The 14,350-nt window shown below is 41.1% G+C and overlaps 1 protein-coding gene across 2 annotated transcripts in view; it reads right to left on the bottom strand.

Moving 5' to 3' along the window:
• HMGA2 (high mobility group AT-hook 2) overlaps positions 1-13,899 on the bottom strand; it is a 135,460-nt gene extending 121,561 nt beyond the window's left edge. Inside the window, exons 1-2 of one of the 2 annotated variants that reach the window (XM_033117305.1) lie at positions 12,998-13,899; positions 10,362-10,448 (exon numbers count right to left, since the gene is read on the bottom strand). In XM_033117305.1, coding sequence (XP_032973196.1) covers positions 10,362-10,448; positions 12,998-13,108 — 198 coding nt within the window. In that variant the 5' untranslated portion in view covers positions 13,109-13,899. The remainder of the gene's footprint in view (positions 1-10,361; positions 10,449-12,997) is intronic. The other variant, XM_033117304.1, reaches the window with a different exon arrangement.
• Positions 13,900-14,350: the final 451 nt, after the last annotated feature.

The raw sequence follows: 14,350 nt of genomic DNA, 5'->3' as shown, positions 1-14,350 counted from the left end.
GTTCTGGTTTGCAGAGGCGGTATTGAGATTGTTTTAACAATCTCTTTCTCCTTTAAGGTTCATCTTCTCCGTTTTTGAGTAGATTCTTCTTTTTTTTCATTGTATGATGTAAAGAGGTATCTATACAATCCCTCACCCTACGGCTTGCCTGGAGTGATTTCCTCTTATTTCTAGCCATAATAATAAAAAAATTATTCCCACATATCCATAATTACATAAAGTACTATTTTAGAAAATTAACGATTCTTAAATGATGATTTTTCTTTCCATGTCACTACTAAAGTTACAAGAGTTAATACTGACATATTGCTTTACAATTTACAAAGCACTTTTACCTACAGTGTTAGTCAAAAGCAAGTCTAAATGGAAGTAAGAAGACATAGGATTCTAATTCAAAACACAAACAGTTGCATACTTCTGCACACTTAATTTCCTATTCCTTGCCAAAACCAATCACCTGTCGATCAGTTCACCTAAAGCAGAGAGAAAAACTATCTGGAAGAAATCATCAATGTTTGTCCCTGAAAGAGAAATTATGGGTGCTAAAAATAAAAATAATAATTGATAAAAAAATGTACATTATTAACAATAATACCACATTCAATACATGCATGACGTGACTATATTTCTAACTATCTTGAGAGTTTGTTTCACTGCTTTACTTCATAAAAGATTTTTCTGGTATCATAATTGTTCTTTCCTTTTTGAATCAAAATTTAACATTATCTCCAAGTTAATTTCCCTGTGTTTATTACCCCTACTCCAATCCCCAAATACACCAATGTGCACACATCACATCACATCACATATATCTTCTATTAAAAACATGTTTATACTTTTCAGAATAAAGAAAAGTTAAGTACATATTCTTCTGTGTATGAGAATCATCCCAAGGCTATATAAACACCACAATATAGGTAACTTGAGCCAGGATAACTTGTTTTGCATTTTACTTTTGTTATCTGGGGTAGCAACCAATAGGTACTCGATACAATGATACTAAAATTACCTGTTCTAACTGTCTACACTTCCAAATGAGGCTCTCCTCCTTCTCTCTTCAATCTGCCTAGTAAAAATAGATGGAGACAGATGATAGCTAGCTAGATACAGACAAAATGGGCCACATTACTCACCAATAAAATCTCCCTGGCCTGACATTACTATCCAATAGGTTCCATGAATTAACCCAAACTCTACAATTGTTAGTTCACATTTATTGAGCATTTAAAGTGCCCCAGACACTGGGCTATCATTCGCATGTGTGGTTTGACTCCTCACAACAGCCTTACAAAAGGTAGGTGTTATTATTTCTCTGATTTTGCAGATGAGCAGCCAAGCCTTCGGTGAGGTAAATAACTCAAGGTCATACACCAAGCTGGTAAATGGGATTTGAACCCAGTTCTGCTGGGCTGTAACTGGGCTCCTACCCTCCTAGTACTACTACCTTTCCTTAGTATACACACATTTGCTACCATGAGGCAATATTTTAGTTAACTAATATTGACATTGAGACAGTTCATTTCCCAGAACAGAAGGAAACCTAACCATCAGATTGGGCAGTCTGAATCATTGTTTACTATTCAATAGCTCCACAAAGAAATCATTTATTGTCAGGGGTTAGTGGCAATGTCTTAACTTCAGTCATTAAGGGCATGAATTAAATTAAGTGAAAGCCAGGAGTGCCCCGTGAATCACAACCTCTGAGAGTTGTCTCAGGAAGGGAGGGAGGTGTCTTAAGAGGAATACAGGCTCCATTTGGGAAAGCTTAGATTCAGATCCCTGCTCTGACAATTTAGCTTTATGACTATGGGCAGAGCCCTGACAACCCTAATTTGATTTCCTCTGTGAAAGGGAGATAACGCCTCCTGTGAAGAGTGAAGCACCTGCAGTAAATGAGGTGCTCAAGAAATGTTCTTTTCCTCCTAACAAGATGGAACTCTTAAAGGGAGTTTTCCTTCAGGTTATTCTAATCTCAAAGAAGGTTCAGTCAATGCAAATATTCCATTACACTCACCTGTCATCTTTAGAATGACGCTTTTAAGAAACCCTGTGGCTAGGACCCTACTCGGGTGTACAAGGACGAAATTCCCTTATACAGAAGCAGGGTCTGATTTAGTTTTGGGAAGCAACTGAAGACTGTACAGTTTACCCGGTTGTAAACTACGCAAACATGGAAGACAGAAATCCTTTCTAACGAGCTTGGGATGATAGGTGGCGCTGAGAGGAGGCGGCGAGCAGGCTTTAAGGCTGACCTTAAAGGCTAACAGTGCTCCCTACACCTGGCTTTCTCTGTACAGCTGTTCTGTTTCAGGGGCCATGATGTGATCCGGGTGTACATATCTAAAATCTGTGGAAGAGAGGGTTGTTTTCGAAAAGGGTTTCGCTGCATTTCCAAGTCAGAGAAAGCAAATCTCTCAAAGAGAGAGAGAAAGCCCTGCAAATAAGAGGACTTTAAAATGAGCATCTCATTTACAAAAAGCCTATTCAAAAACAAAATTTGCACCATTAACTAAAGGGCAAAATATCGCGATTATCACTTGGACTTGTTAAAAGCAAACTTGCTCCTTGGTCTTCAGGTCAGTGTTACATGTAAACCGAAACCCTCTTCTGAGACCACATCTAGAAGAAACACATTAGCTGTGTGCTGTGTGGCGTCGATCTGGGAGGTTGGCATTGTTCTTTAAAACCCACATTATTTAATCATTCTGATCAAACTTCACAAAAGCTGCAAAACAAGTTAGGATTTTAGTTTATAAACCAGCATAGATCCTGGTTTTTTACATGTTGGAAAACATAAGCTTTAACTTTTTTTCCTGTGTTTAATGTTCTTCAGGATATTATTTTTCAATAGAAGACAAAACATTTGGGAAGCTTGTTTTAATATCTTAAAATATGCAAGACTGGGGAGGTGTATATTTGTTTTTCCTTCACCAGTGTGGAATTTAGTTCTATACCAAACTCATGCATAATTGAGACGAAAAAACTCATTAACTATTTCCTGCTTGTCTGTGGGTGGGGGTGAGGAAAGGGAGAGAGGATGGGAATTCCACATTTGCAAGAACTGAAATTTCAAACTATGACCAGCACTGTTATACTAATAGTTGTAGTTCTCATATCATATTTTATGAAAAGTGTTGTTTCTTCTTTGTCTTCATTCATATTTTTGCCTTTTTTTAAAGTTTAGATTCAGTACTGTATCTTTAATTTTATATGTTTAGAAGCAAGTTCTTGAGGGCTGGGAGGAATGTTAAATGGGAAATATAATTATTTCTTTCTCTAAGAAGTTCTGATACTCCAGGCTCTTGAATGTACTCTGGACTAAAAAATTAAGAAAGGACATTCATCTAGGAAATACAACTCCTGAACTTGGAAGTGCTTCTCATTAGTGCCTGGTGCACAAGATATGCTTACTATATCTTTACTGAATGAAGGAAGGAAAGAAAGAAACACTACTGTTTATACCACATGTGTGTCTTGTTTTCCTCCTGCTATCAGAATTCTACAGCTAGGTGGGACTTCTGAGTAGCACTTTTGGGAGCATTTCATCTAGCCCCTTACTTGACAAATGAGAAAACTTCTGGATATGTCATAATCTCCAAAGGCATAGCCCTATGGTTTATTTGATGGCCAGATTCTGTGGGTACAAGCTGCAGTAGACACACATTTCCAGGCCCTTTATAAGCTTGTACAGAGTGGCCCTCCAAAGGTTTCTGAAAATCTAATTTCCAACCTCCATTTCAGGTTACTGAAGATAACCATCTACCTTGTAGCAAATATTTTACAAAATATTTGACAGCACATAGTAGTGGAAAGATCCTAAGCTTTAGAATGAGATTTGAATTCAAACCCAGGTGCCACCATTTGCTGGAGTTGAACATGAGACATGTCACCGTTTACATCTCTGAATCAGTTTCTCATTTGTGAAATGAAGACCAAAATGCCTACCTTTGGGCATTAAAGGAGCTAATGTGTATGTAAAGTGTCTGACAAAAGCGACGGCATTTAGTAAGTATTCAAATGTGACTTCTTCTCTCCCTCACACTTTAAAATGTTACCCTTAAAAAAGATATCTCACGAAAAACTAGATGGTTGCTAGATGGGAGGGGAGTGGGGATGAGGTAGCAGGGGAAGGGATTAGACAGCACAACTTGGTAACTACAATATTGCCATGGGGATATGAAAGACAGTTTGGGGAATATAATCAATAATGTTGTAAAGATTTTGTAGGTGTCAGATGGGCACGTCTCATTAGGGAGACCACTTCATGGACGGTGTAGATGCCTGACCACTGCACTGTACACCTGAAGCTGAAGCTGAATAATATTGTATGTCAACTATAATTTAATATATATAGTCACAGGATATGGAGTACAGCGCAGGGAATAGAGTCAATGGAATTGTAATAGAGTTATATGATGTCAGAAAGGCAACAGATTGGGGGAGGCGGAGTTATCACTTTGTGAGGGGTGAAATGTCTAACTATTACACTGTTTTGTACACCTGAAACTAACAATAATCATAAAAAAAAATACCTCCCAATTCTTTGAGTTTCCGCAGTAACCTTCTGAGCATCATCTTACTTAAGTAGGGCAGCTAGTACTCCCCCGTTTTACAAATGGGAGATTAAGTGATCTGCCCACATTCATAAGCAGTGGAACTGAGACCCAATCTGATTGCAAGGCAATAAAGGGTCTGTTCTTCTGGGAGATATTCCCATATAAAATAAAATAGCCATGGGCAAATTTTAAAAAATCAAAACTTTCTAGTATGTGAAACAAAGGAGTAGTTAAAAGTAAGACATTTCCAAGTTTCCTATAAAGACACGGACAAGAACTGAGATTGGGAACCAAGAGAATTATCCAGTTCTGACTTCTGGGTCAAATTTAGATAGCTAGTAATTTTTTGATATTCTAAATGCTCTCCTATTTTATAGGTACTGTGATAATGCATGAAAGACAGACCTCCCCGACCTGTACTCAATCAGAGCATCTGCACCTCCCTCCCCCCCAAAAAAGAGCTAGAAAAATATTTGTGCATAATAGTACCTTGTTCTGTTTTCATGTATCTCTATGTATGTGTGGGTGTGTGGGTGGGTGGGTGGATGGATGGATGGATGGATGGATGGAGAGATGGAGTGATGCATGTACAGATATTTTAAGATTAAGACCTGCAGACCTAAGAGCATATGGAGCCAACTATCCAAAGTTTAGAAAGCCACATTTTAGTTCTTTCAGTTGTCCTTTAACAAATATAAACTGTAAATCAATGTGCACTGGCATCAAAAGCAACTGGACTAAGCATTGAGTAATTCTCATTTTACCTTTTTGATAATCCAGTTTTATGGGTTTCCAAATTTTAAGTGCAACCATTTTTAGTCTTAAAAAGATGTTACAAGTTTGCCATAACTCTATTTTCTAGTAGGAAATATAAGTAAATTCTATCATCCATTGGAGTTCGTACTCATTGTACTCAAGGAAGCACTCACTGTCAACTCTCATGCTATTATCTATATGCCACTGTCTTCATCTATACAAGCACTAACGCCAAGGCCAAAATGACAGGAAAAGCAATTTTCAAAGTTTATAACTCTCCTCCTTTAAACTGTCCCTCTATCTCTTTTGTAATCAGAAAACTCAATAGCAATGATACAAGAGTTCATGGGGGTTACCTTCTGAGCAAACGGCCCCACACGTTATCCTGGAGAAAAGAGAATGACTGTACTACTACTCGCTAAATCAATTAGAAAAAGCCACTCAAAATGGTTCAGTGTATTAATGCAATACAGAATGGAACAATAGCCTAAAATATAGTAAGTTCTCCATTCACCTTTTCCTTCTGGTTGGCAGAACAGAGATTCATTAACTAAAAAACTTCAGAATCTGAAATAGTGAAATCCATTGTTCCAGCCTTGTGCCAAGCTATGTGATTCCAAGGTAAGCTCTGGAAATCGCAGAAAGTCAACCAGCAAGATAAGATAGGTCTGAATGACTTGACTGACATAAAACGCTCTTCAGCATCCATCTATTCTCCAGAGAACTGAAATGCAATATAATATCAATCTGCTATGTTCTAACTTCTTAGCCAAATGATCTGTTGAAACTTTGCGATAAAAACGAGCCAGGGTTTGTGGGTCAGTTAAAGTAATGAAGAGCTTTTGATGAAAAAGTTGGGAAGAACGATAGCTTCCAGAGAATGAGAACTATGGTTCCCTTGAAATAAAGTTACTTCATAAAGTAATTCAAATGTACTGGAATCTCCTATCTTTGGATCATCGTCCATGATGACTCGCATGGCCAGAATTTACTGATGCATTAAGGCTTGGTCCTCCCTGGCAAAATGAAGTGAAAAAAAATGAGTCAATTGCTTAGATAAGTCAGCCTAAAATTTCAAGCTAATGGAGACAACAACAAGGCTTTACTGAACTCTACCTGCCTGGATTCATTTGTAGACTCAAATAGGGCTTTGGATCTCAGTGGAAATTACCTGCCCATTATAACACAGAGGAATCAAACTAAATCATAGTAGTAACATAGAAACCATAGGCTGGAATTGTATGACAACTTCCAATACTGTCTTTCTCTGACTTATTATAATGATGCCTTTGGTTACTCTCTTCAGTTTAGCCTACTATATTCTGAAAAAATATCTTGTCCTCACTCAGCATCTGTGTTCTAACATTTATCTGAAATGATAAGTAAAACCCCCATTCTCTCGTCCTATAACATCTATGATTGGCACTCGCCATCATTTATGAAAAATCAACCACATTTCTAGGAAATGTGATTAGAAGGAGCATAAATCTGCCTTGATAGTATTCAATTAATATCAGGCCTTCTTTGTACAAGCAAATGGAATATGTAAATTAAGTGCTTGCCTGAACACATTATTTGAATTATATACATCCTTTACCTAGATATTTTCATTCTGCCCTTTGCTCACTAGTTCTGGTCACCTAAAATCAAAAGTAAGTTCAGGCAAATCTATGACATGATGAAGTAGGGCTCTCTCACACATGAAATCTTTTTTGTATGTAATTTCCTTCTATTAAAATTTAATTCAATCTAAAAAAGCTTTTTTTCCTAAAAGTGCCTGAATGAGTATTGGCTTGAGATTTAATTTGATTTGTAACCTTAAATACTGGAGAATTAATGACAACCCTTCTAGTATTCTCTCATGATTAAAAAGCTACAACAAAAACCGTAAACCAACCATAAAAGAGATGATATCTTTCTTCTCTCCCCACCTGGGAAATGTGAAAATACAAAATATTTCCATCAGGCACAAACACGAGAGGAAAACAAAACAAAACAAAAAGGAATTAAGAGGCAACTGGTCACAGATATACTAAAACTAAAACACAAGTAGAAGGGTCAACACACACACACACACACACACACACAACACACACACACATGAAAAAAATTATTTATTCAGGAAAATATTAACTTCTGGTTTCTTTTGTTAAGACAACAATATGAAACTGGTTCAGGGACAAATTGTAAGCACTCAGATTGGTATTCTCAGAAGTAACTAGAATTACTACATTATGATCATCCATGGGCATTTGTCAGTAGTAGGATACAAGCAGATTGGAGAATAATTCTCTTCCAAAAGTTCTAAGCATAACAAATTGTGTTTTTATAAATTATTTTTATATATTATACAGATCAATTTTATATAGATTATGGCCTGAAATTAAAGTGATTGCTAATTTAAGCCCTTGGTCTTGCAACATTCTGTATGCACTGTCAGGTTTCACATTGCTAATTTTCCAACAAGCAGTTTTGTTGTCAAAAGCCCCAAGGCCAGTTACTGAGACCAAACATAAACTTTGTAAGAAAGAAACTCCAAGCAGCAAGAAAGTTTAAACACACAACATCATCAAGATTCCAGTGTACACTGATCTTGTCTAATTTTACATTTCTATTCTCCTATATACTTACCAGTTTTTGTTATATATTTTTCATTTTGATGAGTCTGAGTTTTCAGGAGAATACCCAATTTATTAATCATGGAAGACTTCTCATATCTACTCTGGTCAGTCTAGCAGGGTGTGTTTATCCTACATGTTATGAACAATATAACTTTTTCCAAAAAAGCTTGCTTTTCAAAATCCTAACAAACATACATTTTGTTACAATACAATATATGTTTGTTAAACAAATATATGTTTGAGAATCATGTTTATATAGGGTAGTAGCAAACTCAATAAATACTGATCTGAAAGTGAAAATACCTTAAGTTTATACATGCCATGAACAATTCATCAATGTCATTCATTGTTTTGCAAAGTATTATCTTCTCCAAGTGAAGCGTAATTTATAAAACTGAAGAAATATAACAGTCATGTTATGGGCAAATATATTTATTCACTTTTATGAAAAGGGGTACTTTTATAACAGAATTGTGTGATATAATTCTGTCTGGAAAAATGAAAGATTTCAAGAACAAATCTCTTTGGAAAGAGAAAGCCTACTTCTGTTTTAGAAGTTGTAAGATGTATGCATACACATGGAGAGCTATCAAAGAGATGAGTAGCCTGGAACAGTCATTGTAAATGCCTATTATTAAAGTAACTACAAATAAATCAAACCTTACTTGTAAAGAGATCAACTTTTTTGATATTTTGCTTCAGGTGGTAAATTAGGCACAAGTCTCACCTTTCCTTGTCAATAAAGATTTTGTCAGTGGTAAACTGTTCAAAATGAAAGAAGGTGATGGAAGGTATCTCTTTACTCATTCAAAGTAGTATAATGCAGTGAAATGTGAAAGATAATTTCTTTTCTCTTTTTTGTATTGAATTGTAAATAAATTATTTATGAGGAGATGTTATAATGATGCATTTTTCAGAGCAATTACATCATAATTGAAAAGGTTCTTAGCTACCTACCAAGATACTCCTTTGCCATCTCCTTAGAGTAAAATTAAGTTAGGTAAATCACACACTGCAACGTAAAACACACACACACACACACACACACACACAAACCTCCTTTGTGAAATTAGCCCTTGTTAGTTAATTTAATAAATTAGGTAAAATGTAACAGAAAGTATTCATGTCAGGAATAAAAGACTATATAGTATCACTTTTAAATGACAAGGTAATTTAGAGCTACTTTAAAGTTTACTGATTAAATGTTGAGTCATAAATCTTCATTCTGAGAAGCAGTTATATTTAAATATATTAGAAATCTGCTTCTTCAACTCTGTTCAAGACTGTTGAAATAAAACAGACAAGAACTCATAGTTATACTCTAAATAACTTTGTATGTATCACTGGTTGCTATGGCAGTTGACAACACTGAAAACCATCACATATAATATGGTTAGTGCACATAATCACAGAGAAAGCCACATAAAACATTAATCCCCCCAAAATGAGCATATAGTCCTTTTTAACAAATACTGTACATAGTATACTCAAATCTACTCAAAAGATGTATCAAAATTTACTTCTGAATTTTGAACTTTTGTTTTTAACTAATATACAAACCTACAGGTAAAACACAGATTTTTTTTTTCAGATTTATTTATAAAGCTAAAAAATGTGAATTTTATAGTCACCTTCACTTCTCTATAAATGCATTGACCATGAGATATTTCCTCTTTGCTAGCTCAAATACAACAAACATGAAATTATTTTACACTGCAATTTAAAATTTATAAAGAGAAACAGTGGAAGTTATACTTGACTAGATCTTTATCCTGCTCAAAAATATATAATAAATGAGTCAAATATTTGTTTTAAAAAACTTCTCATTGTCCCATATAGAGCATTTCTATATCACCTGATGGAAAGGCTTTTGGAGAGATAATACATTATACTGCATGCTTATTGTAAACAAACAAGTATATTTTATCATCACATTTAAAGCTGTGAAATTCATAAATGTTTTCCAGTATCCCATATTGGATTTACTTCTAATTATCACTATTTAGCAAAGTACTTAACTTTAATAGGGAGGTTTGGGTCTGCAGTAGTCTTACAAATAAGCACAAAGTAAATTAATCTTTATTATTTTTAAAGGAAACCGCAAAATCCATAGTTTTGATTTGTATTTTACTATTTCACCAGTGGCCCAAATCTTGATGGTGTCATTCTGCACTCCCCTTCCTCACCCTCCCACCCCTGTTTTAAGTTTTCAATTATTTGGTGATTGTTTGTTTAAAACAACACTGAAGCATCTTCATGGACTTATTATGCTAAGCCTCTGCTTAGAAATCTTACTAATATTAAAGGTAGGAAATGAGTCTTGGGTTACCCAGTTGGGACAAATCGTTAGGTGAGGATCTAGAATAGGAAAATTATAGGGATGTTCCTGAGGTCCTTGAGAAAGTTGGGAGGACTTAAGAAATCTCACCTTTTGAGCTGCTTTGGAGGGACTCTTGTTTTTGCTGCCTTTGGGTCTTCCCCTTGGTCTCTTAGGAGAGGGCTCACCAGTTGGCTCCTAATTGTGGAGAAAAAAAATGCTGTTGTGGCAAGAATATCTGCAAAAGAATTGACTCTGACTCTAGTTACGTTTTCTGCATGTACTGAGCTGTTGGAACACATTCAGGTCGAGCATAAATGGTGATGATGGTACAGTTTACAATTACAGAAAGGGAAAATAACTATATTTTAATCCAAAAGTTCAAAGAGGAAATTGTATTTTACGTATGAAAACTAGATTCTATTTCAACACTGCAAAGGCAACAAAGGGCCACAAGTTTGCCTGTTTTGGAAAGAAAGTCATACATTTTTAAGGTGAAAAATTGCATGGTTATGCATTTGGCAAATCATAGAAATAGTGAGCATTTTACACCAATACTACTAGCCATTGTACTAGCATTTCAAACAGAAATACGAAGCTAACATCATAAATATTTCAACAATCATCCCTATTGAAAAGATGGTTTTTAATCATCTCTATATATCTGTACTGTGGGTCAATTAGGGCTCAATCAACACGTTGAGTGAAATATTGGAGTGATTATCCAAGTTCTTCAACTCAAAATAACTCCATTCTCCTTTAAATTTCCAAATAATTATGGTAAATCTGTTGTGGGAGGTTTTGCTTGAATTATCTAGATAATTGCTTCAATTCTCCACTTCCTTTTGGAGATGCAGCCAATGTCTCTAGTCTAAACTTAAATGTCTTTTGATAAAAATGAACAATTTCTCCAAAACTTTCTTTTGAGAAAACTATCGGAGTGAACTGGAGAAAACTAAAAGGGGGGAAAGGTGAGAAGGAATGGAAGTGTTTGAGAAGGAGAAATTGAAACTATCAATAGGTTTAGCAAAACTTTAAATGGCTTCTATGCCAAGTCGTAAATACTCAAGTGGTTAAGAGAATGCAATGATTAATATTCCAGTTCCTAAATATTTATCCAGTGAATCATAAATTTACATTTCATTGAGACTCGGTGATTAAATGAGAATAATTAAAACTCATGAAAGTCTTCAAAGAAAATTCACATCCTATTTAGAGAATCTAGGGAAGGTTCCTGAAAGCTTCTGTGGGACCACTAGCGCCGGTGGGCACATCCGGAGCAAACACATCGGAGACACATTTTCTTTTCTTTGTGAACTCTGACTTAACTCAAAGGTAAAACCTCCAGTCACCTCCAGACCCCACTGCAATTTCTTTTGGATTGTTTTTTGGAGGTGGGAGGCAATTAGAAGAGCTGGAGAGAGCTGGGTGGCGGGTGGGAAACAAGGGCGGGGGGAAGGGCAGAGACTTCCTGGGAGGTGTAAAACAGGATCCTAACGCGGTATAAAGTGTCGCTCGGGCAGAGCGGGAAAACTCAGGGGCCTCTAGATGGGCTTGTTTCCTTTGATGATTTCAAAAAGGTATAACCCTCTACGTTTTTTCCATTTCGATTCTATGTTCGATTTCCCCACCTTGCTCTCGGGCAGCTTTGGGACTCGAGGATAATTTTCGAATCCGCCTATTTGCCTTGAAGGAAGCGCTTTCAGTCTAAGGAACCAAGGAGAAGTTTTAAAGCCCGCGGAAGCGGAGTTTAAATGTTCTCCTTAGACATGTCCCTTTCTAGTCCTGCCCGCCAAGGCTTGGAAATTGCAGCGAACAAAACCCCCCGCCCTGGGCGCTGCGCGCAGCTCTACAGGCGCCGGCTGCACGCTTAATTGGTTGCATCCGCAGACAAAACCCTCCACTCCGCGGGGTCCCGGGCGCCCCTCAATCGTCCCCTCCCAACCCCCAGCCAATGGCCCGGGAGTAGTACATTTAATGTCTGCAGTTCTGAGGCGCAGGATCCAGGGGCAAAAAGGGGACTGGGCTCCTGGCGAGGAAATGACCCTAGCTACGGTGCACCCTCCGGGACACTACTTTCCGTCGCGCCCTTGGCCAAACGAGCTAATCCTGTCCTACGCGGACCCAGGCTCTCCTGCAGCCCCTTCCCCGGAACACCTAAGAGGACCTGGCGGGCCCACGAGGTCTTTGTGGGGAAGGCGCGAGTCTCCGGCATCCGAGAACTTGGGGAGGGCGCCAAGGGGGCGGCTGCGGCGTGCCAGACCCGGGCCCGCAAGCAGCCCCGGTTGGCGGGAGACAGAGCCAACGGCCCCCGGGACTTCGGCCCCTCCAACTCTGCCTCGCAGAGCACTCCTGCCCCCCGGCACTTCCTTCCCCCGAGGCAATTGCAAGGCGGCTAGGAAAGCGTCTTGACGAGCCCTGGATTGTCCGACCCCGGCTGCTTCCAATCACCAGGAGCCACCGCGCCACTCAGGGCCGTGCACAATAGCGAAAGTCCGAGGACGCGCTTTGCCGGACCCCACCTCCCGCCTCCACCCGGCCGCCCGCCGCGGCTCCCCACCTCCCCGAACCGGGGCTCGGCCGCGCACTGGCGACAGGGACTCCGCATCCCGCCCCCACCCCCTAACCGGCCGGCAGCGTGCGGCGGCCGCGGCAACTGGACTCCCTCGCTGGGGGGGCTGCGCGTCGCCGGGACCCGCAGAGGGAGCGGAGGTGGGCTGGTGCCCCCACCCCGCCCGCGTACTGACTTGCTGCTGCTTCCTGGGTCGGCCGCGTCCTCTCTTCTGAGGCGCCGGGGCGGCAGGTTGTCCCTGGGCTGAAGTGGACGGCTGCCCCGCGCCTTCACCGCGTGCGCTCATCCTGCCTCCCGCTGCCGCCGCCGGTGCTACCGCCGCTGCAGCCGCTTCGCTTCAGCTGCCCCCAATCGGCCCAGCACCTTTCGGGAGAGTGGGTGATAGGGCTGGAGAATGAGGCAGGGTGAGCGAGAGCCGGCTTGCTGCGAGGGCTGCTGCTGCTTAAGCTGCCGCCGCTGCCACCATCCACACCGGACGTCCAGCGGCTGCCAAAAAGAGAGAAGAGGGGAGGAGGAGGAGGAGAGAAGGAGGCGCTGCTGGTGGCGGCGGCAGCGGTGGGTGGGTGCCGGAGGTGGAGGTGGCGGCGGCGGCGGAGGTAGCGAGAGGAGGAGGAGGAAAGCGAAGGAGAAGCAAAAGAGGGTTCGAAGTTGGGAGGCTCCCCTCCCGGTGTGGGATCAGGAGTTGCGGTCACCGGGAGCACTTCGGGAACGGCTTGGAAAGGGAAGAGACTCGGAGTGAATTGTGTCCCTTGAAATGTTAGGCGGGGAGAGAATTCCTCCTCCTCTTCCCCCCGCTCCGCGCTCGCAGAGCAAGAAAGAGAAAGAAAGAGAAAACAAATAGCGCCTTGGGCAGTCGGAAAGCAAAAGGAGGATGGGGAGGTTCTGCCCGAATAGGGTCGGGCACTGAGCACAGGCAAGGAACGAGCCGTGGGTGGCACCGCGCCTCCTAGGGTGGCGGGAGCAGGAGGCAGCGGCACCAGAGAGTCGGAGGGGGACCCGCTGCTCGCTCCTGCGTCCGGCACCAAGTGCGCGCTGCCCGGGCTGGAAGTTTTCTGAGTTCCTGCCCCTGGATTCAAGTGGGATGAGTGTGTGTGTGCTTGGGGAGGGGGTGGCGGGGTGGGGGGGAGTGCCCACCTCTAATCGTGGGCGGATAAAGGGGAGGGGGCTGCGCTGGAGGAAAAGTATGAGGAGGAGGGAGGCCAGGCGGACCGTCGAGCCAAGGCGCCTGGCCGCGGGCCAGAGGCAGCCTTCGCAATACAACTGCCTCGACGGCGGCGGCGCCCGGGTGCCACCCGGAGCCCCGCTCACGTGCTCCCGCCCGGCGGCGGGGTTAAAGGGACAGGCCAGGGATCCCGAGCCGGCTCGCTGCCGGCCTCGCCCCGCCCGCCGCCCGAGGTCGCCCCTGGGCGGTTGTCCTAGGAAGGCGCGGGAATGTGACCGTCCCAGAGCCGCGTTTAGGGGTTTGACCTTTACCTGCACCTCCACGTCGCGGAGCCAACACTCTGTAGGAAGAGTCTAGCTGTATGCG

This window comes from Rhinolophus ferrumequinum, chromosome 10, assembly GCF_004115265.2.
Source record: "Rhinolophus ferrumequinum isolate MPI-CBG mRhiFer1 chromosome 10, mRhiFer1_v1.p, whole genome shotgun sequence".
NCBI lineage: Eukaryota > Metazoa > Chordata > Mammalia > Chiroptera > Rhinolophidae > Rhinolophus > Rhinolophus ferrumequinum.
This window is presented reverse-complemented; position numbering and strand designations above follow the sequence as displayed.